The sequence below is a fragment of the Struthio camelus genome, chromosome 1 (genome assembly GCF_040807025.1).
Source record: "Struthio camelus isolate bStrCam1 chromosome 1, bStrCam1.hap1, whole genome shotgun sequence".
Lineage (NCBI taxonomy): Eukaryota > Metazoa > Chordata > Aves > Struthioniformes > Struthionidae > Struthio > Struthio camelus.
This window is the reverse complement of record NC_090942.1, coordinates 37,956,545-37,978,865: the sequence shown is the minus strand read 5'-3', so window position 1 is coordinate 37,978,865 and position 22,321 is coordinate 37,956,545. Positions and strand designations below refer to the sequence as shown.

The 22,321-nt window shown below is 42.1% G+C and overlaps 1 protein-coding gene across 3 annotated transcripts in view; it reads left to right on the top strand.

Moving 5' to 3' along the window:
* The window catches only part of PPM1H (protein phosphatase, Mg2+/Mn2+ dependent 1H), a 144,320-nt gene extending 122,382 nt beyond the window's left edge, over positions 1-21,938 (top strand). Inside the window, exons 7-10 of one of the 3 annotated variants that reach the window (XM_068934395.1) lie at positions 443-506; positions 2,219-2,326; positions 10,177-10,328; positions 16,827-21,938. In XM_068934395.1, coding sequence (XP_068790496.1) covers positions 443-506; positions 2,219-2,326; positions 10,177-10,328; positions 16,827-16,974 — 472 coding nt within the window. In that variant the 3' untranslated portion in view covers positions 16,975-21,938. Of the gene's footprint in view, positions 1-442; positions 507-2,218; positions 2,327-4,668; positions 5,522-10,176; positions 10,329-16,826 lie in introns of those variants that run through there. The other 2 variants (XM_068934399.1, XM_068934409.1) reach the window with 2 other exon arrangements.
* Positions 21,939-22,321: the final 383 nt, after the last annotated feature.

Genomic DNA, 22,321 nt, shown 5'->3' with positions numbered 1-22,321 from the left:
GCGAGAAGAGGAGCTGAGAGCTGTTTCACACTGACCACGTTTGCGTTCTGTTGTTGCTCATCATTGCAGATTAACAGTGTGAATTTAGTCATTGGGATTTTTTTAATGGCACTGTATTATGGTAGAGCTGCTGCCATAGCCAACATTATCTCCCCCATTAGAATGTTATTTCAATTCATCTCTTTTTCCTTGTAAGAAATCAGAGCAGCTTGGGCATGTTAGATGCTTCTTGACGTTCACTTTTCCTTTTGGTCAAATGACACAAATCTTTAGGGAAAATCTTTCCACAGATGAAGAGACTGACATCTCGGTTCAAAGGCAGAGTCCCTAGGAAAAACAGTGATTTAAAAAAAAAAAAAAAAAAAAAGTAGCTGTTTGTTTCAGGGCAGTGGGTCACTAATTGAGTGCAAGCTTTAAAAATGTTGTTTATCCCCCCCCACAGGGCATACAAAACCATTGAGGAAGACGACTTGAAGTTTCCTCTTATATATGGAGAAGGCAAGAAGGTGGGCACGTTTGCTTTCCTCAAACCGAAGCAAGAAAATTCTGTGCTGTTTACTGCTGAGTTTAGCCTGTGGCAGTCCAGTGTTTTCCACTCAGTATCTCTTTATTTTATCATTTTGACAGCTTGAAAGAATATCTTGCGTCTGTCGTAAATCAGTCTCATGTCTGGGGTAGGTGAGGGAGGAGAGAGTTTCAACATATTAAAAAGCAGTTCTATAGCAAACGTAGTCATTTGCTGTTCAGTTTGCTTTTGGTTCGGTTTCATAGTAAATGATCAAACTCCAGTGGGACCACCTTAAATAAGTGATTTAACATTTTCCTGGTCTGATTACAAAACATAACTAGGCCGGATGAATGTATGCTTATGTTTGCTGAACAAAGCAGGAGGATATTTAATAAAACTTCATAGAGTTCTGAGATTAAAAAACACTAATTTAGGAAGGAGAGGGATGAGGAAGTATAATACCCCTTAACTGTATCTTATTCAGCTAGCGTGCATGATCTAGCTGTTGAATCTTTCTGATGTGAATGCTGATAGCTTTTCTTAAAAGAAAAAAAAACATTCATTTTGGGTGTATCCAATTCCATAATTAAGAACAGCAAGGTTATTAGTGCTGATCCCAGCAAGCTTAGCTGGGCAGCAGTAGGATCAATATAAGGACACAGTGGTGTCAGTTTGCTGATACTGGTATGCTTGCTGTATTTCTAAATAGTGCTCCCCTGCTGCATTAGGTTCTTATCTCAATGCAGAAATACCCGCTCTTCAGAATTAGTCTAAGTTTTGAAGGTTCAAACCTGCGGCTTATCTCTAAATTTGGTTAGGTTTATAATTATTTGCAAAATATTTCGTGAACATCTTACTTTTTAATTTACTTTCTTGTTGCCTTATGGAGCTAAGGTTTAGTGAGGCAAAATAATTTTGAGTCAGTCACTCCCTGCTGTTGATGCAGTGCCCTGATCAGAAGCTGCTGCAGCTGCACTTGAGTTTGGGGGAGTAATATGCAAACAGCAGAGATTTAGGTTCCCTGTGAGACAGTCTGCCTGGTTGCTCTTTGGGGAAGTGTTAATGAAGAGGAGCCTGGCACCTCTTGGGAAACCACTGATGTTGCAGAGAAAGATGCTCGGGGAGGGAAGTGGTAGGTCTGAGGTAGCAGCAGACATGGTCTGGACCAGTTCTGAGTAGGGTGCCACTGTGTCAGTGGTACCCTCCTCTGTGTGCTCCTGCATCAGCAGTTGAGGGTGGCCTTTGGTATTTTCCTTGGTGGAGGGAATACGTGGCAATATGTCAATAGGAAGAGGCTACAGAGTTCTTGAATAAATGAGCTAATTAAGCTCCTCATCCTTTTTGAAACCTATTTACTTCATACTAATAGTGTAATTTGCTGAAGAAATGCTCTCCTTGACTGGCATGGGACAGCTAGGGGACTGGGTTAGATTTACGTTGCCCTTTACGGATGGTTGCAGTCTAAGGCATGCGTACACAGTCTGGGATGCAGACAAATGCAAAGCTTAGAGTAGCCACAGAAATGGAGATGTTGTGAGTGTGAAAAGTTTAAAAGTTGGTTATCTCTGTTAACTCCAGGGTTTCTGGGAGGAAAAAGGGGAATTCATCCCCAACTGTAGCTGTTATGGAGTGGGATTGTTCTCTCTCCCTTTTGCTATTGGCATAGTGCGTGGAACCATATTTGATCCCACTGTTTTTCTTTGTTTCCAGGCTCGGGTTATGGCAACAATTGGGGTGACCCGAGGACTGGGAGACCATGACTTGAAGGTGCACGACTCCAATATCTACATCAAACCTTTCCTGTCCTCATCTCCTGAGGTAAAACAGTCAAGCTTCAATTATCAGATTTGTGAGAGAGGAAAAAAATATGCTAACTGTGCTCTTTTAATCATCCTAAGTGCAACTCCATTCTGATTCTGGCCTGATCCAGGGAACATGCTGCCCTTCCCAAAGGTTTCTGCAATGGAGAAGCCCAAACTTAGTAATGTACGTGGAGCAGCTGTGTGCCCTGCTTCTGGTTTCTCCACATCCCTGGCAGAGCAGTGATGCCTTCTCACTCTCTGCACTTCATGGCTAAAGTTCCTCCTCCTGCATGATACCAGATACTTGTTTTCAGCTTGTCTCCAGTTATCCTGCAGCCCCATGTTCAGTGTGACGGACACCCCTCTCTTCTCACCTTCACGTGCTCCAGTTCACTTTCAGGCCTGGATCATGCTGCCTTCACAGAAGCTGGCGTAAACCTCTGCTCTCAAGTAAGAGAGCAGAACTAGATAACGTCGTGTTGGCTATCTTCCACGGTAACGTGAAATCCTACTTTAGACAGAGGACATCAGATCAACTGCTAAGTAGGAAAACACCAAGAGCACCCTGGAAGAGAGCTTTATGCTTCCATCTGGCTACCTCTTCATTTCCAGACCCAGTTCGTAATTCTTTATGATTTTATGCAATCCCCAAACAATGGCAGAAATAGCAGTACAGATTCCCAAGTGGTAACATAAAGAGAGGATTGCACAGTATTTATGTTTGCGGTAGTGAACCTACTACTCAGCTGTTTGGGAACCATTGTTTTAAATCCCTCTTATCATTGTGACTTGTCCTGCTCCAAGCATGTTCAGTTTTCGAACACGAGACCTTGTAACAAACTGAAGCATTTCATAGGAGAAAGTGAGCTGTCTTAACAGGAGAGGCTCAGGATATAAAGGCTTGATAGAGGGGCTTGAAGGTACTTGTTTATCAAGAAGAAACATGCACACCTCACTTCTTTTTTTTTTTTTTTTTTTTTTCTCCATAACTATATTCCTGTGCCTACATCAAGGAACAGATGACACATATTTTACATAAAATATTAAGCAGGAACAGCCCAGCCTTTGAAAGCGCAGAAAGACAAACCACGTTCTAATCAGACTTTGCTACCAAGGGCCAGATGCTGAGAGCCTTCTGCTGCTAACTGGCTGTCTGGTGTTTTAACCATAGTTGGTATCTGACCTTGAATTCGCTTGCTTGCTTACAGCAGTGTGAGAGAATGAAAATACACAAATGATACAACACTGTCGGGAAGGAACCGAATTATTAAATCAACCTTGCTAGAACATCTTTGAGACTTAAAAGAGGGGGGAGGTGCTGAGAGATTCTGGCCCCAAAGAGAGAAGGAGGAGATCCAGAGACAGCCTCTCCTTCCCTTCCCTTTTCCTTGCTGTCACTCCAGTAGCTTCACTCTCCCCTCTTTAATTGTATGGTATCCCTCACTTGGGACCTGCTTCTCTCCTCCTAAGCCAGGCAATGAGCAGCTCTGCCCTCATCACTGTAACGGGTCTGTTTAGTGCCAGTGTAATGATGCAATTCTACCTATTTATTTTTCTTTCTGGCATGCTGAGACCCCATGTTTCTGGGGCATATAACAACTGCAGCGCAGTATCTCAGCAGTATCGTCTCTGCCAATTGCTGCTGCAGTATTTGTCTGTGTGTATAAACCAAAGCTTCTCATGGGCTTTTCTGATTTGTGTGTGCGTGCCTGTGTTTGTGTTCAAATTCTGGAATATGACATCCAGTTCATATGCTATCCACGTTTCAGGATCTCTTAACTGCTTCATAAAAAGGGAAGCAAAAAATGGCTTTGTTTCCATATTCCCTTCACAGCTAAATCCAGCAGAAATGTAATAGGGCAGGAGCAGGAAAGACAGAGCACCAGCCACCTCAGTTTAGAAATGCTGGCAAAAAAACCCTGCATTTTATTAGGCGGTAGCATATGCTCCGAACTTGCTTTCCATTCCACCTCCCTTTCTTAATCATCTCCGCCTCTCTTCCCAGAGAGAGCCCCAGTGCTTTATCTCCCATGTTCTTCTCTCACGTGGTCTGTCCCTGTGTGGACAGTGCACCTTACACACAAACGCAGATGAAGGAACAGCGTCTTTATCCTGCCATCTGGGAAGCTTGGCACTTGGAAGTAAATGTAGCGATGTCAAGCAGCAGTAATATTTGGCCCTTCTGTAGCATTGGATTTTGAATTGTTTATATAAAGCACAAGGAAGCAAAATGTCTGGTTTCCAGACCTGAGAAAGGGGAGGCACAGGAAATTAAGCTGCACAGCGAGTCGTGACGGAGAGCGAATCCAAGTCCTCTGGCTCCCATTTCTGTGCCGTAATTACAGTGTCCTTTCCCAGGTTGGGCGATGCGGTGAGTTTTCGGAATGTTTTACTTCCAGCACAACAAAACTCTGGTATGCCATGTCCATCAAAATTTATCTGAAGGAAAGGTAAGCATCTCTGTGACTACATCCAGAAAGAGGAATGTAAATAATTTGAGGATGGTATAAAATGTTACTTTGACAGAGTGCCAGGCTATGGCAGGAGAAGTCATGTAGCCAAGACTGACAAATGTAATCAGGATTCAGTGGCTCAGCTGTTACAAGACCAAATTTGGAGGACTTTTGCAGGTTGGTGAGCTCTAGAGAATTGAGCCTTTTATAATGAACTGGAATAGTACAAAGCAGGCAAGCCATGGCTGAGGCTCTCTGGCATGGAATTAAATATTTATTTTTCATAATGGAACAGTTCATTTGAAAGCTTTCAGCAGGAAATTCTGCCTTTTAAAGCCCAGCGAGGGCCGCCTTATTGCATATGAAAAGCAAAATTTCATCTTGAAATTTTTCAAACAGCAGCTCAGCCATTTGGTGAAAAAAGTGTGGCCCTGACAACAGAATTTGGCCCTTGCCAGTGATAAACACACAGTCAGTCATGAGAGTCAATGACAAGAAGGCAGCCACGGAGACTTTTTCCCCTTCCAGTATGTGTTAGTAAGATCTTTCTGACAATTTCACAAATACGTCAAAAGAAACCATTTTAGATTCACATCTGCCTTCTGGAGAAATCCTTAAGAATTACCGCATTTAAAAGAACAAGCGAGGCAAATACTTAGAGAAGTACTGTTTGATCAAAGGGAGTCAAGGTGGTTTCAGGAAGCAAAATCACGCTTTACTAGCTTGAAGTCCTTCAGGGTTACGTCTACCAGAGAACTAAAAAAAAAAAAAAAAAAAAAATGCAGTAGATGGCCTTGCATGAGCACTTTGATTTCTCAGAAAACATTTGAGAAACTGTTCTGCATCACAGGTTATTAATATAAAAGATATGAAGCTATAGAGTAAGTGGAAAGTTGGCAGTGTCTACTGGAAATTGGCTAAAGGGCAGGAAACAAAGGATGGCAGTAAAAAGCTAAAAGGAGATTAATTGGTGAGTGCTGCAGGGAGTAGTGTTGGGACCCGCTTTTTATTATTTACATATAAATTACTTGGAGGGTGGTATTGAAAGATCTCGTTTGCCAGTGAAGCTGCGTTGGATAACACTGCACATAAAAAGGGACAATACAATTAAGAAAGGGTTTAATTTATTGAAGTAGCTGAGTTGATCAATAGTAGAGGCAGCTGAATGCAGAATATTGCCTCTGTGGGTTGTTTGGCTTGAATTCCACCGGGACAGGCTGCTTCAGGAGCACCTCAGATGGCTGCAGGCTCGTGTGGCAGTTTGCTGCGAACAGTTTTCAAGCCACAGGGACTCATGTTGGCTGCCTCTTAAAAAACAAAGCCGACAAACAAGTCTTAGTGCTTTCACAGAGCTGGTGTGGCTCTTTTCCTGAGCCAAGTGCAGATTTTGTCAGGTGGGTAGGTCTATTTGAAATGTAAACACAAAGCTGGCCCACCTGTTTATTCATTGCTTGCCCAGAGTGTTTTTCTCAGCACTCCTGAGTGTATCTAGGTGAGCAATATTAGAAACAAATAACTGTATTGAAGAAATGTATTATGTGACAGACTGCAGTATGCCTATTCAGAGAGAAATCATGTGTAACTATGGGCTTTAGTAGCATGTATCTGCTGTTAAATCTCAGCAGAGAGCTGTAAGTACCAGTGAGGGTAAAATGCGTTTAGTTTAACGCAACTGCTAAGGTCACAGATGTTTGTGCTACCCAGGTGATGCTGCTTCCCTGTGGTTGGCTTTTTATATTTTCTGGTTATTAGAGTCAAATTTAGCTAATTAACAGGTCAAATGTTCCATGTCCAGTAAGATGGGCAGTTGATGGTATAAGTATGGTGAGCAAACTGGAAGCTTTCGAGAGGTGCCTTGATGCTCCAGAGAGAGGTTAAAGAGGGAGAACACTTGTCATGGCAGTAGAAAAGGGGCTGGGACGCTCAGGGAGGTTGGCGAGGCTTGCAGAAGAGCAGGGAAGGCAGGGAGGAGAGCGCACGCAGTCTAAGCTGTTGGGGGCAGAGGACGTGAACTCCATGGAGCACTCTCGGGACTGATGTCTGGCTGCGGAAAGAAGAGGCCACGAGGGAAGACTGAAGATTTTCAAGGGACCTGCTAGGAAATTTGTCAAGGGTGCAACACAGGTTAAGGAAACCTCTACGCTGCTGGCTGGTGTCTGGCCAGCCATCGTCTGCATTAGTCGGGCTATATATTGCTTTGCAGCACGTGCAGATTTGTGCAAACTGTCACAGACAGAGCATTGTTTAAACCTCACTATTGTTTCATTTCCTGAAATACAACTGAGGGAAAGAGGCATTAACTGGGAAGGCTGGCTCTGGAGCAAGTCATATGCACTGGAGGTCATGAGCTGCTTTCAGTCACAAAAAATTTACACGGTGTTGTGGGGTGCTTGCTATTGCAGGCACCTAGGTAACTCCTTAGATCTTTCCTCTACTTTCATAATCCCTCAGACTTTCTGTACAGTGTGTATCGATTATGCTATAGGATGTTACCAAATGTTTGGGAGAGCGTGGAGTGGATGCTCAGTGAGCCCTGCTGGTCTGAGCAACTGTTACATGGACCCTGGTAGTCCTGTGCAACCTGTGTGTTTAAGAGCGCTGCTCTCACGCTGCTCTGTGTTGTGCTGAAGTTGCAAGTCGACCTTCATTAAGAATTAGAACAGAGCTGCTAGCAAGGAAGTGAAGAGTAGAAGCTGGCTTGTTTCTGCACCTGGCCAAGACGGTCTGTAAGTATAACCTGAACTTGCAATGGACTGACCAGCTCTAAATCAACTCATTTTTGTCAGCAAGGGATTGGAGACACCTGCAGCTGTATTTTTAGAAATCTGAGGGAAGAAAGAAAGAACTTCATCTCAAGTGCTGTGTGGGTATGGATGCTGCCCTAATGTTTTGCTCCTGCAATAATTGCAAGGCAAACAAAGCTGTGTTTTGGTGAGCATCTTGTCGTATGTGCCAGCTGCTGCTTGCATACAGGAATCTTAACTGACGTTGACCCACACTTGTTTTCTGTAACCCTGGTGCTCTGTTATTCTTAACCTTGGTACCAGCCAAGCATCCCTTCTTGCTCATCCCACTGCACTTCCCTGCACGTCTTCAGACATCTGATAATTCCCTCTCATTGACACCCCTTTCTGGAGGTGCTCAGCTGACAAAACTTTTCCTCTTAGGAAATAACTAACTTGCTCCCAGCTTACCCATAAAATCATTGGTTATGTTTTTTTCTTCTCCCCAAACCTAAATGCCCCCTTGATAAAATGATCTGTTCTAGAAGTTGCTGTAGAGTTGTGCCACACCAGGGATCTGGGCCCTTTCACCTGTGGATCAGCTGCAGGAAGTTTCGACGAGTTTCTCGCCCATCTTCCGGCCTCAGTGGTGCTTCCTCATCAGACAAGATTGTTCACTTTGGGACAATTCAAATCTGTGACGCATGTTCTTCTTTTCTTACCCTGCCCCTCATTAACACTACTAAAGAAGTACTTAATAAGTACTTTCCCTGTGTGGGAAAGCCATGGTAGATGTGTTTTTCCTGCTGCTGCTGTTAGAAGCTTGGTTATTCATATGAGACATGGGCTGCCAAGTGGATACTTGAGCATTAGCTGCTATGCTCTCTGAAATACTTGCCTGTACCCAAGAGATCTGACTAAAACATGTGGTGCCTATTGATTGCTGTGTTGGCCAGCTTACCCCTGCACACCCCAGTGATTTCTGAGCTAAAACTGTGGGCTGCTATAGGTTGAACTAACTTCTGGGAGAGGGGGACTGCAACAACTCCTGTCCTCTGGAATGGGCTTGAAAGGAGGTCTGTGCTGCGTACAGGGATCTCTTCTTGAGTAACATTCCCACTCAATCTGAATAAGGAGAATATGCTTTAATAAAGAGAGTCACTTGCTTTGTCTTTAGTCCTCCTCAGAGTCCTTACTCAGCTGCTACCTTAGATAATGAAGTGAAGGTTGTATTTGTAAAAATGACCCTCTTGTGCTTTTGAGTGAAAGGTGAACAAGTGAAGATTAGCAGTAAGGTCTAGATGATTGTTTCCCTTGTGCTGGTTGCAGTCCCATAAAATCATAATTACATTAAAAGGTCCAGGCATTTTATGTGCATTTCCTGCTCCATGGCTCCTAAGGGGAGGTTGCGCGAGGAGGGAGAATAAAACGACTCTCATAGCTTCTAGCTATGCCAAGTGCTTGTCCTGACAAATCTGCAGATTGCTGCTGCTGTTAGTGAAGGCCATGGCTGGAGCAGGATGCGTGACAAGGTGCGCCGTTTCCAAACTTTAGTGCAGATCATCATTTTCTCCTGTCTGCCTTGCCAAGGTTGTCACAATTCTTTCATATTGCAGTCATTGCTGTGGTAATTAACGTGCCCTGTAAGCACTTCACAGAGGCCCTCCGCGCTTCAGCTTGAGAATTGAAGGAGCCGGCAGTTTGTCTGTTGGAAGACAGCGTGTGCTGGAGGAAGAATTACGTCCAACAAAAGGCTCGTTTTAAAATGCTTGCGATGACCTTAGCTCATGTTGTGGCTCAACTGATGACCTCCCAGCATCCCTTGTGTCTGCTCCCCTTAAGTCCAGGCTTTAGCCAGCCTCGTCCGGTGGAGGGCTGTGGAAGTCATTTTAAAGGCAGAGTTTTACAGAGACGTCAGCAGCAGTGGTCAATCTGACCGTGGCTACAGGCAAAAGTGACGAAGCTAATGGACTTTTTAAGGAAACAGCTTACTGTGGATAAGCTTACTTGGAGGGTCACATTTGTGCAGATCTTCAATTAGTCTCTACCCACTGAAATCCTACGAATACACATAACTGAACAAGTAAACAATTTTTCCCCATTTTGTGGAACTACTCACTTGCTCAGATGTAATACTTAAGTGCAGTGGCTAGGTCAGGTCTAGAAAAGTAAATGAGATACCTTCTGCTGTATCATTTCAGAACATGTACAATCTATTTGGCAGGGTTAACTGGATCTAAACAAGTAGTAAAAACAATGATTTTGTTTAAAAATATCAAAAATTCATCAAATAATTCAACTTCCATTTGACTAGCCCTGCCAATGATAGGGAAGACCTTAACATGCAGAACCAGGCCTGAGGGCAGGGGGGGAATTGCTTTGATGATTGCTGACAGCAGCCAGCAAAATGCACTACAGCTGCTTTCAGGAAGGCTTGAGTCTACCCCAGATGAGGTCAGCACTTGACCGCTGGTGCTGAAGTGCCCCCCTGAACCGTGCCAAGCCTTGTTGAGCCAGGCCAGGAAGGGTCGCCAGCTCAAGGGCTAAAGTGGAGACAGACCCCAGCTTTGCTGTGGTAGAGGTATTTTAGTGCCCTTGCCAAGCCTGCAAACTCAGAGCCAAACTCAGCAGCTTTTCACAAACAGATTTGCTTCCCATCTTCATGGATATCTCTTGCTTTTTGATTTTAGGTGAGAGTCTATGACCTTCTGCAGTATGAGCATGGGCCAGATGATGTTCTCATCCTAGCTACTGATGGACTCTGGGATGTGCTGTTAAATGAAGAAGTGGCGGAAGCTGTCACTAGCTTTCTACCAAACTGTGACCCTGATGATCCCCACAGGTTCGTGCTTTTCCTTGCTATTTCTAGCTCTTCCGTGGAAGTAAGAGTGCTTTTTGGTAATATATTTTTGTAGAAAGAAATATGACAAGAATAACATTCAGTAAATACACAAGCACTTACAAGAAAATATTTTTATAACTTGGATGGTGCTTCTGCAGCAAAGGATTGTTATGTTTTTACGTTATGCATCAGGATTGCCTACCTTACCAGAAAAGGTGAGGGTCACAGTACCTTCGCATGGGATCTGTTTTGTTTGCTGTACTAGGTCACGTGGAAACTGTAGGAGGCTGAAGTCTTAAAAGAACCAGACAGCAGGTCTCTTTCTCCAGCAGTCACAGGTTTCCACTTAACTCTCCTCTGGATAGTCATTTTGCACTAAAGAATTTTTTTCTTTCTAGGATATTATCAGCATGTGTCTCTCTCACTCTGTATATATATGTGTATATATACTTCACAGTGTGGTTCCCACTCGTTTCTGATCATGCTGTGACCTTTACGCCCCTCTGCAGAAGTAGATGCCCAGTGCCTTTCAGCAGCAGGAGAGATAAAATGACAAAATTAGATGGAAAGTTTGATTCTGTGTCATTGACAGATTAGATGGAAAGTTTGATTCTGTTTCATTTAGTTTGATTCTGTTTCATTTCACGGTTGTATCCTAAGTAATTCTCTTCATTTCCCTGTCTTTAGTTCCTCTTACTTGGTCAGTTTTTCTCTCTTTAAAACATGCTGTCAAGCGAGCAAAAGTTCCCAAGTAACTAAATAGAGCACTGTCTTCCTTGATTGAGCTGATCAGTCTGCCTACTGCTTTGTTTCCTGTCATTGTGAATTAAAACGTTACACTAGAGATCAGTAGGCTCTCACTTGTAAAATGGAGGGCTGTGAAAGTGGAAATAGCTTTATCCTTCTCTAGAGGCTTCCCTTCAAGAAAGCGAAGTATCTGCGGCTGGCCAGCCCTGTCTCCTGATCTGCAGTCGTCTTTGGCTGAGAGTGGAGAACAGAGCTTTTTAAGCATCCCCTGTTGGCCTGTGGAAAGTGGAGTTTCAGAAGTAAGCTCTGGGGTATCTCAGCAGCCAAGTGAAAACATGCAGGACTGTAGGAGAGCTCAAGTTACAGTTGTTTAGATGTGACTGCTCTTGAGGATGAGGGGAAAACCAGTCTCAAAATGCTGGTATGCTTAATGTTTCTAAGTGGTCATCTTCATGGGGTCAGCCCTGTTCTCCATCAGCAAACAAGGAAGATATTGGTGGGTACAGACACAATGACAGCCACTTAGGTTTTAAAATGACAGCCACTCCAAAGTAAATTGCAAGCAGTGTTTTTCTTATCCTGATACTTACAAACATGGAATATAAAACAACATTTTGCTGCAAGCACTCAATTGTCAGGTGAATGAATGATTAGTGTGAAGCTGCAACTGCAATATTTTGACCTTCCCCACCTCCTTGCACTGAAGAGGACATATGGTAAAAATGATAGATGAGGCCGTCTCTACTTCAGCAAGACATGAAAGTTTCTCTGCCCTCCTTCTGGGAGGAGGTCAGACACTGTTAGTGAGGGTCGTTTCCTGGGCATCTCTGCACTGTACTACGTATATATGCCATTAAATTAGGGTGGGTATAACCCACCCCGTCTACTTTCCATATCCCATGAAAATGTTCAACGTTCCCTAGCACCGTTGAGCAGTGCTAGAGAGCTTTTGCTCTGAATTCTGCTCCCCTGCATCTCTTAGTGTAAAGGTACCTCCTAAAATCGAATACCTCTGCCCCACTCTATCTCCATTCTCTAGTAATTGGGAAAGGTTGACCGTTCCTCCCGTCTTGGCTGGGTCTTATCTGTTAGTTGTTAATGCAGTCTAGGCGCCTGTGTCTGTCTTGTTACGACGAGAACAATACACCCCTTCTCTCAGCTGAGAAAAGCCTCTGTGGTAGTAACATTCCTGCACATCTAGCAAGTAGCCATTAAAATAGTTTTGATCTTTTGGTCATTCCAAAGTCGGTGATAACCAACACATCTGTTGTAGTAGGAATGGGAGTTCTTTGTTCAATCCTCTTGGCCTGTTAGGTGAGTAATTTCTGCGAGTATTTTATAATAGGCAAAAAATTAAGACACTGAAGGAAGAATAGTTTTTGTTTAGTTTAGATTTATTTGTGCTGTTTTACTGACTAATCCCCTAATAATTGTGGGGGATTAGTCCCTGTTTGTACCAGTGTGGGTCCAGAATTGGGCCTGTTGTATGAGGAGTTAGAATAAACACATTTATTAGTGCTTGACCTAGTGGTCTGTGAATGGACATCTGAACTGAAAATTAATTTGTTCTTTTAAGTAACTTTGTGCCAGGTCATTTAGAGACTTACCAATAGTGTTGGCGAGATATTTCTCATGCCGGCTTGCAAAAGGTAATTAGAACAGTCTCTCATACAGTTTACAATGATATTTATGAAAATTACCTTTGTGGAATTGCTCTTGCTGCTTGGTTATAAAGAACTTTTAAAAGGTTTAAAGTAGTGTGTGAGGGGTTTTGCATAATTACTTCACAGTGGTTCTAATGAGGTATAACTAATGAATTTACAGCAGCGTAGCAGCTCAGACTGCGGAGCAGCGTTCATTCCTTTCACTAGCTGGTGATAGGAAAAATCCTGTTTGCAATGTTGTCAGTGTGTTATGTTTAAAAAAATGTTATCCTGCAAAACGTCAAGTTCCATGATGGGTGTAGCGACATAGTCTGATGAAGTGATCAGCTGGAAATGTAAAATCTCTCAGAATGTAGAAAACTTGACAGAATTTAAGAGATTTGCTCTTTGGATTTGGTAATGCGTTCTTCTGAAGAACCTACCTGTTGGAGCAGACCCTGGATCCAGCTGACCCAGTAGCCTACTTCATGCCCTGGCAGCAGTAGACATTAAAAACAAACAAACAAACAAACAAAAGAGACTTTTAGGGTGCAGAGTAATTAGTTATTATGTTATATAATTAGCTCTTTGAGGGAATAATATGTCTCCCTTTTGAAATAGAAGTCATTTTATAGTCTGATGGACAAGAGCTTATAGCCCTCTGAAAGCTCTTGGGACTCTTTCCTTTTGCTATTTACTGTCAGAACTATGAGTGTTTGTTACCCACAGAAAAACATTGGATCCTGTCAAATGTAGCATGTGTCTGGGCATCTCCAAGTGCAGAGAGAGCAAAGTCGGGTCTGTCTTCATCCAGCCATGCAGACATAACTCAGGGGGATTTGGGCAACGGATGACAAGAACAGACTTGATTAGAGAATGAACTTGATTGTTTCTGCGTGAGGGCTGGGCAATTCGGTGACAGACTGAAGAAGCTGGGGTTGAACAGGGTTTCATAGCCGGCTGATTTCTTGTAGGCACTGCGGCAGAGGACATCATTGGGGGGGGGGGGGGGGGCCCTCAGTGAAGAACAGGTGGTACCCATGCAGAGCTGCTTTTTCTTACATAAGAATCTGTTTGGAAAAGTATGAAGATAAAAAACGAGCATGAATCTTGCCCACTTCCTTCAGCTCCGCGTGTACAGGTTTACCCACTGACTTTGGGAATCTTATTTCTTATCCTCCCTCCTGCCTTTTCTGATTCCCTGTCCTCTTGCACACTAGCTAGAGATTTACTGAGGATGCTGTAGAGTCACTCCACCTCTGCTGAGCGTGAGAGGACGAGAAGCAGCTCAGGAGCATGTTTCTCCCCACAGCCACCGTTTCTCCTGCAGTACTTTCACTGATCAATACTGAAAGCTTCAGCAGGAGAAAAAAATATATATATTTATTCTTAAGACACAAAAGTTGTATTCCAGTGAGGCTGTTCATTAGGAGGAAGTGGATACTTTAAAACTACTTCACCAGTTCTCTAATGCTGCCTCAACAGCTGAATCCCAAGTTCACAGTGTTAGAGAATAAGGCATTCAATAATGGATTGCTGCTGCTGTTCATCTCCAGGTACAAGAAACTCACCCTGTCTCCTCTAGTGCCAAGCTGAACAGCATCACTCCAATTCAGCTGTACACTAGGAGAGGAATATGTTACCTCGCTGCTGCCTTCACCTGTTCCTTTTCCTTAGCTTCAGTGTGCTGGTTTTCCTGTGTATTTCACAGTCTATCTATAAGGGAGTTTTTGGTTTAATAAAGACTTACTTTTTTTTTAAATCTTGTCCTCTCAAAACACTAAGCAGCAAAGCCTTTGCACAATAAAGGGCAGCACTTATTCCTTCCTGCTCTTTAGAAGTGGGGAGAAAAGGAGGAAGGCAAATGTTCTCTTCTCCCAGAGTAATGGGTGATTTCTTCTCTTAAATTCTGACAATAATGGAGAAATCCTTGAAAAAGATGTTCTAAGCCAAAATTCTCTCAGTATCAGACATGCTGTGAATAAGTATTCTAGTTTCTTGCTTGCCATGTGGAGTACTTCTGTTCTTTAGCCCAGCCTCTGATTTGGGGATTTGGAAACTGAGGCATGCAAGTATGTATGTTTAGGTTTTCTTTCCCACTTAGAAAACAAAATTTTGTATTGTATTAGAACAGTGCAATTAGTGCTTCTTGTTACCTCCTGCTCTTACACCTCAAGGTCTCTGGTACCAAGCAGACCTTGCAATATACCGAGAATGTGCAGGAGTGTGTGCATGTTCATGCCTTGCCTGGTGTAAAATGACCCTTGGGCCCTTCCTTTATCGCTGTAAGTAAATCTTGTGTCAAAACTAGTGAGGCCTAGAAATTTTACCACTTTCTTAGTACTGTTAGGAGGAGGAAGCGCATTGCTTATGTAGAATATTATGTGGATTTAACATCAAAGCTTTCGTATACTAAAAATATTGGTTGATTTTATTTGTAGTGAAGGTAACTTTCCAGTAAAGCGAATAAATCTTTTTGCTCCTGGTTCAAAGGAGTTATTTGGTTTAAGGCACCAAAACTGTAGAAACAGAACATAACAACAAATTGATTTTTTTTCTCCTGTTATCCCCAGAGAGTGAATAAAGTCTCTTTTGACATAAATTACCATTGAATAATTCATTCTCTGATTAAAATTTCTGGGTTTAGAACAATCCTGGATACTCACTTAATAAACCCTTTTTTCTCTACTTCTGATCAGTGGAGTTATACTGTCTAGTCTTTCTTCTTCCTCAGATGTGATCTGGGCAGATCATTTCTGGCCGAAAAGCCTCCCCTTGAAAAGATGGTCTTGAAGTGCAGAGCCTACTTGCCCTTCCTGGTTTCTGTTAATTACAAAGGGGTGCTTGGCTTCTGCTTGCATGTGTGATTGATTGGCCTTACAGAGCCCTTCATCACCGTAAAGACTGATGTTGAAGTTTTAAATACAGTACAGGCAGATACAATATTGTGCTGTTATACTTTGTGAATCTTTTAACTATTAGATGAATTTTTAAGTAGCAAATCATAGAAAGGCTTGCCTCTACCCAGCCAAATTCGAAAGAACTCAGCCAGGTGTTGGACTGATGAGGAAAAAACACATGATAGGAGTTGTTCACCCATAATGAGATTTTTTTCAGAGGCAGTTTCTGCATTTGCACAAAGACGTGTTGATCTAGTAACAGCAGGTAAAAAGATAAGGGAGAACATTTCTGATCAATACTGCATTAGGATCAGAAGGATTACTGAATAAGGCCTCATGTAGAAATAATCCAGCTTGCAAAGCACCAGTTCTGCATTCTGGGTGGTGCAGGGCAGAGCGCACTCTGTGCACCATCCCTTGTCCTCTTACACCCTTGTGTCCCCAAGCAGCATCTGTTGTTTCTTAAGGACAGAAAATAGCTCTCGTAAATACAATGCCATTCAGCCCACCGCATTGTGGGAGTTTTGAAGCATCGTGAAACTACTGGTGGGTATTTCATTAAATTAAGCACCTGACAACTCACGTTCACACAGTTTTCATTGAACTCATAAATGTGAAAGGATTGTGGACTTTGTTAATCTGGCTGTATTCACTTAAATTTCCTTTTCCAATTTCAGAATAAGAGACTTGAAAAACCTTCTTATGTTCAAGGAAAACAGACAATTTATCTACTTGGTTTAAAGTGCAGTTTGGATTTTATTTTTAGCTTTGTTAGTTATTTTCAAATCACTTACTTTGCTTTAGTTTGTCTCTGAAATGAGCAGGCCCATATTTATTTTCATTCAAGAGGGGTTGCGGTCCACAAAGGTGTAGTTTTCAAAAGTAAGTAGTGTTATTTTGGGTCCTCAATTTTTCACATTACTTCTAGAAACCTAATTTGTTAAGGCAAGTGTTTTCATACTTGTGAAGCTGGGCACCCAAAATGACCAATCACTTTTTGATTAATCAGTGTCTGCAAAATGCCTGGAGGTTCTCAAATAAAAGCTCGTACTGAACTACAAACGGTTGCTTTGCGGTTAACTTTCCTCTTTGCCACGTCTGAAACACCGGGTGACTCGTCCTTGTACCTCACAACCTGTGAGATTTACGCTTGCCGAGAGCTAGCGCGTAGTACTAGCAACGCTGACTGTGCTCTGCCTTTTCTGCAGATACACGTTAGCGGCGCAGGACCTGGTGATGCGAGCCAGGGGAGTGCTCAAGGACAGGGGCTGGAGGATATCCAACGACAGACTGGGCTCTGGAGACGACATTTCTGTCTACGTCATTCCTCTAATACACGGGAACAAACAGTCATGAAAGTAGCACCAAGAGTGGTTCTAGGAAGGAGATCTTTTTAGGGAGGGCCCGTAAGAGGCAGTAACGTTCATGACAACCTGACCGGGACTTTTCCAATTGATATAACCTATTCTAAACTAAAGTTGGAGGGGTATTTTTCTGCCTGAAAGGTGGGCTCCACACATATACTGTATATTATTAAAGATATCTCTTAAGATTACAACTCCCCTATAGAAATGGTTTTGGTGCTTAACAGGAACGGGATTTACATGCTGCTAGCATATTATGGATTCTGTGGTCCCTCCAGGTGAAGACCTGAAATAGGTTTTTGTTTTTGTTTTGTTTTGTTTTTCAGTTTACCATGTAGCTTGGAAGAGCCATTTTAGTTGTGAAAATAGAAATGGGTATCAGAAGCCAAGGAGACTCCTGAAATCCACGCTCAAATGTTCAGAGCATTGACTTGGGCCACATCTCATTTTAAAAAAAAAATAGAGATATATATATGAGACACTCCAAGTTTTTGTTCTTTCAAAAAATTGCTCTCATGACTTATCTATGGACAACTTCGAACTTGTGTAATCCTTTGAATCCCCTTTTTTCCCCTCTTGTCTTTTCTTCAGTAGCACTCTGGGACTCTACGCTTCCTATGTTTTAGAGAGAAAACTGAAATTGTTTTCAGTGGGACTATGTCTGTTCTACTGCAGCTAAAACAGCTATCTGCAAAATAGTCCAGGAGAATAGATCACAGTCTTGCATCGCAAGATTTATTCTAGTATCAGGAATTATTTGTCGAGATTCTCTGGTGTCTGTATACTGTGATTATGCCGAATGAGCAAACCCTGCTCTGTGTGGTGTTTACCTGGAAGCCCTGGTTTCTTTGGGATCAGAGATTTTCATTCATTGAATGGTTCTGTCTCCTTTATCCTGTTGAAAGGATCCCTGAATATACAGCTTTTGCATCAGTTGGGATTCAGTAAATTTATTTGGGCTCCTGCGTGTATTTTCAGTTGAGTTTCTACTTGAAGTGATGGTTTTGTTTTGGTTATCCGTTTAGATACCCAGATAGTGATCTATTTAAAAAAAATCATTTTTCTTCTTCCTGCCTCACCTCTTATTCAGTATACCCTGCCTGCTTGACTTGTGATCAGAACATAACAGCTTATAACTTTCTGTCCTTTTGCTATTGAGGACTGCAGTTCAGGATCAGAAGATCACTGTGGTAGTTAACAAGCCCTTGGCTAACTTTATCAGCTCTTTCTTAGCAGTGCTTAATCAATTTTAAAAAAAGAAAATCCAATTAAAGTATTATCAGAGTAAAAGCAATAGTCCAAGAGGGAACCAGCTGAGCAAATTTACAGCTCATCCTAGCTACCTGTTCTTCAAGCAGACAGCTCTTCGCTTCATGGGCAGGAATTAGAGAAGGAAATCAGAAGGTTCTTGTGTATAGACAGGTATATTGGCCGGGGAGCCAAATTCAACCTGAATAGCCCCCCGACTACGTTCTTTTGGACCTGCTAATCCCGCTTATACGTTAAAGCTGCCTCTTGGGTAGCCAAAAGACGTGGAGTTGACATAATCGTAGAGCACTGACTAGGCATCTCACAAATGTCATGTCTACCAAAGGAGAGAGTGACAGCTATATGAGAGGATGCTGTCCTTCGTGTTCCCTGGGGTGTGCAGACTTTCTCCTGAACAGGAGTGGCCTAGAGCTTGCCATTTTTGTAATTTGTAGTGTGCTATGTAAACAAAGTACCATGTGTGTTCGGTGTAGTTGACCAGATGTTTTATTCCATTGCATCCTGAGGTACGTGTTCAGCAATTGCAGCGAATTTAAAATTCCCTTTCTCTAAATCTGCAGACTAGGTAGGAGCGGCAGCCTGAGGTGAGGCAGTGTAGAGTGCGTAACGGCTCAAACATGCAGCAAACTGCATGATTTTGGCCTGAAGACTGTTCCATGGGTTCCACAGTGCCTGCATGTGATAAAGCTGTGTGCAGAATGACGTTTTATATTCTAGAGCTTCTACATAAATCAATGGCATATCTGATTCTGTACTGTCACACTTGATTTTTTCTTTCCTTTCCTTTTGTTCTTTTTTAACTCCTTTCCCTTTACTTCTTTTTCTGTGTGCGATTGAATGAAAACAGATTCGCAGGCATGAAGTCTTGAGTATTTTTCACATGGCCCCTCCTATGTTTTAAAATTCAAGCAAGAGATCTTTCTCTTGTACCTTTTTTTTTTTTTTTTTGGCCTAATAAACTTATAAACGTGCTTTTCATGGTCTGTGTAACTCCTGTTGTCTCTTCGCAAATGCAGTTGTGTAGTCCTCCGTGACTCAGATCCTCTTTAATGAAGAAACTAATGCTGGCAATTCCTGCTGAGTCGTGTGAACAGAGGGGAAGCTGGTGCATGCAATTGCCAACTACAAGCCTGAGTCAAACATTTTGGTGCCTATGTGTTAAGTCTTCATTCTTTAGAAACATGGTGTCAACACACCCACAGTCATTGTAAAACCATGGAGTGCAATGTGGTGGGAATTAATTTCCAGTATAACGTTCATCCGAGTATAAAACTGAAATTTCAACGCAAAGGAAGGGGTGCCTTCTCATTCAGTGGTGTTTTTAAATGCAACCCTAGAGAGGTGTGTTAGGAGAGTGGATAACTTGGTGGGAACAAAGTGACTGGTTGCTTCTCAGAGCAAAATCTTGTGGGCCCTGGTATGGCCTGCAATATATTTGTTCTTCATCTGAAGTATTGCTATCAGGCAGCCTGCTTCTTTGCAGCTGCTGTGCCTAGGTAAGGTCGTGTTAGCTATGAGCCCTTTCCTGGAAAGGGCAGAAGTAGAGTGTCAGTACTCTGAACCTGAATGAGATACTGTAATTCAGCTTGTATAAACTCCAGGCAGTCCCCTATGTTAATAAATTCTGAGAATGTTCAAGCATAATAAAAAGCTTCCCAGTCAGATGTAGGTGACTGAAACTATATGCTGTGATGTTTCTTGTTTTGCTTTTTTTCATAGTCTGTTCTACTTGTACATGCTTACCTCCCTAGAGCGTCTCTGGTACATCCCTGATAGACTACTTTAGTACTTGGGCTTTTGCTTCTATCTGCTTTCATTAGGAGCTGCTTACCATGCCTGTACTGCGTTCTGTGCTCTGCTTCAAAGTATGGTATAAATATATACATATATGAAAGCACAGTATAATAGGAGACAGCAGTCATTTGCTGGGGAGGTATTGTGTGTGAAGTAAGGATAATTAACATTTCCCTTTCCCTTTATAAGTTTAATTATTTTAGGAGTCACAGCATTACAAGTCAGTGATGGCAGAGAGGAAAAGTTGCTATGATCCATGTTGCACAACACCATTTTTCAGCAAGACATGGATTTTGCTGTGCTCAAACTTGTAGCTGCTCTACTGCTCAGTGAAGCTCCTAACCTGAGGTAGGAAGAGATAGCTCACCTAATCAAGCAGGAGCAAGTCAGGCACCAAGTCCAAATTTTATATCCTTGGCACATCATCTTAGTTACTGCCTGATGCTGGCAGCACTATGTTTTTTGGCTGACGAAGTTCCCTGCCTGTCCAAAATTGTTATGCCCTAGCGGCAAGGAACCTCAGTCCTAAATTACCTCTGTATTAATACTGCTATTGCACAGTGCTGGATCCTTGCCAATATACTGGCACTAACTACTTACGAAGTTAAGCAAGTTATCATTCTTGAGACAGTAGCAAGGAAAGGAAGCAGTGCGCCATATAATTCAGATTAGCTGACAGCGTTACTCATATAAACGTTGTCTTCTAGGGCCTGGTCCAGTCCAATTTTTAGGCAACCCAAAACCAAGTAGCGTCTGCCCTTCTCCCATGAATGCTCTTGCGGAAGTCAGTACAGTCATTTCAGACGTTTTCACCTGCGCTACAGACTAACGTGTTCTTTGCTTAAGTTGATGAAGAAGTCAGAAATTTCTGGGGCGCACAACCACGTTTTGTTAAACTACTGCAGCGACGCATCCTTTATAAACACAAAAGCCTATTGTCTGAGAGGACTCTGGAGAGAGAATGTTTTTAATAAAAGAAATGTTAAAAAGCAACAGCACTAACAACCTAAAGGAAAAGTAGTCTTAGTCTGCTGGATTAGCAGTGGATTTCCATGTTAAAGTTAAATCCATGCTAAAACGTGACCAGAGGGGTCTCTGAAGTACGGTAGAATCTGTGCCTCCAAGATACTTTTGAAGAACTGCACTTGATGTTTTGGCAGATTTTGGCTTTGAACTTCTTCTAGGTTTTTAAGGACACTACATGCTCCGAACAGATCTGCTGTATTTGTTCTTTTGCTTTTATTTTGCGTTTTCTGTACAAATAGTTTAAACACTGTTGTATAAAACATGAATTGCAAACTGTGTGGAATTGTTTTTCCCTCAACATTCTTGATGTGTAAATAGTTTTCTTCCATGTGTCTTTGATGAAGTTATAGTAACGTGACTACCATATAGAGAGTGACCAAACGATGCTGTAACTGTGCTGCTGTATTTCTACCTGTGATGTACTTGAAGGAGGGTGCCCTTGTCCGCCTCCACATTCACTCTTTTTTCTTTCTTTTCTTTTTTTTTTTTTTGGTTTTTTGTTTTAAAGCTGTTGCTGGTTGTGGTCTTTCACAAGTATCTTATTTTTGTTTGAGTTTTTTTTTAATAGCTGCCACTTTTTTCTTTCCTTCATTGGACAAGTAATCTTATTTTGAGATCTGTACAACTGTCTAGGTTTTGTATGTCCTGAAGAATGGAGGACCTGCTGGAAGATGATGTTTTGGACCAATGTACTTATGCTTTGTGACTGTGAAATGTTAATCTTTTTGTAACCTGAGAACAAAAAATGTTTAGTAAAGGGATATATTTTATGTTTTTTGAAACTTTTCAGTGCAATGAAAAAAAGGAAGACGCTGAAGAAGTGTATGCGCAAAGAAGTTTTAAAATAAAATTTTAAATTATATAGAATATCCATCTGTATCTATAAATATTATTATTCTGCCTTTGTCCCTGGTGAATACCTAAGTGTCTGTGTGTATATTAATAATTGTGCAATATGGACAATAAGCAGAGTGTTTTACCAGGGGATGGGATGATTCGTTGACAAATGGTCTCATTCTTGCTTTAATGAAGTGAATCCCCTTAAAGCGCATTAGCTTATGGCTTGATCTGGAAGAGTTTATCTGCAGGCCTACTCATTCTCTCTAACTCTGTGAACTGCACGCTGCCATGAGAATAAACTTCATCGCTCGGATTGCCGGTTGCCATGTTCTGACCCAGCGAACAGCGTGCAAAGTGATCAGCTTTCAACACTCTAGCAAGAAAAATTTGGTATAATTTTTGAAGTGACA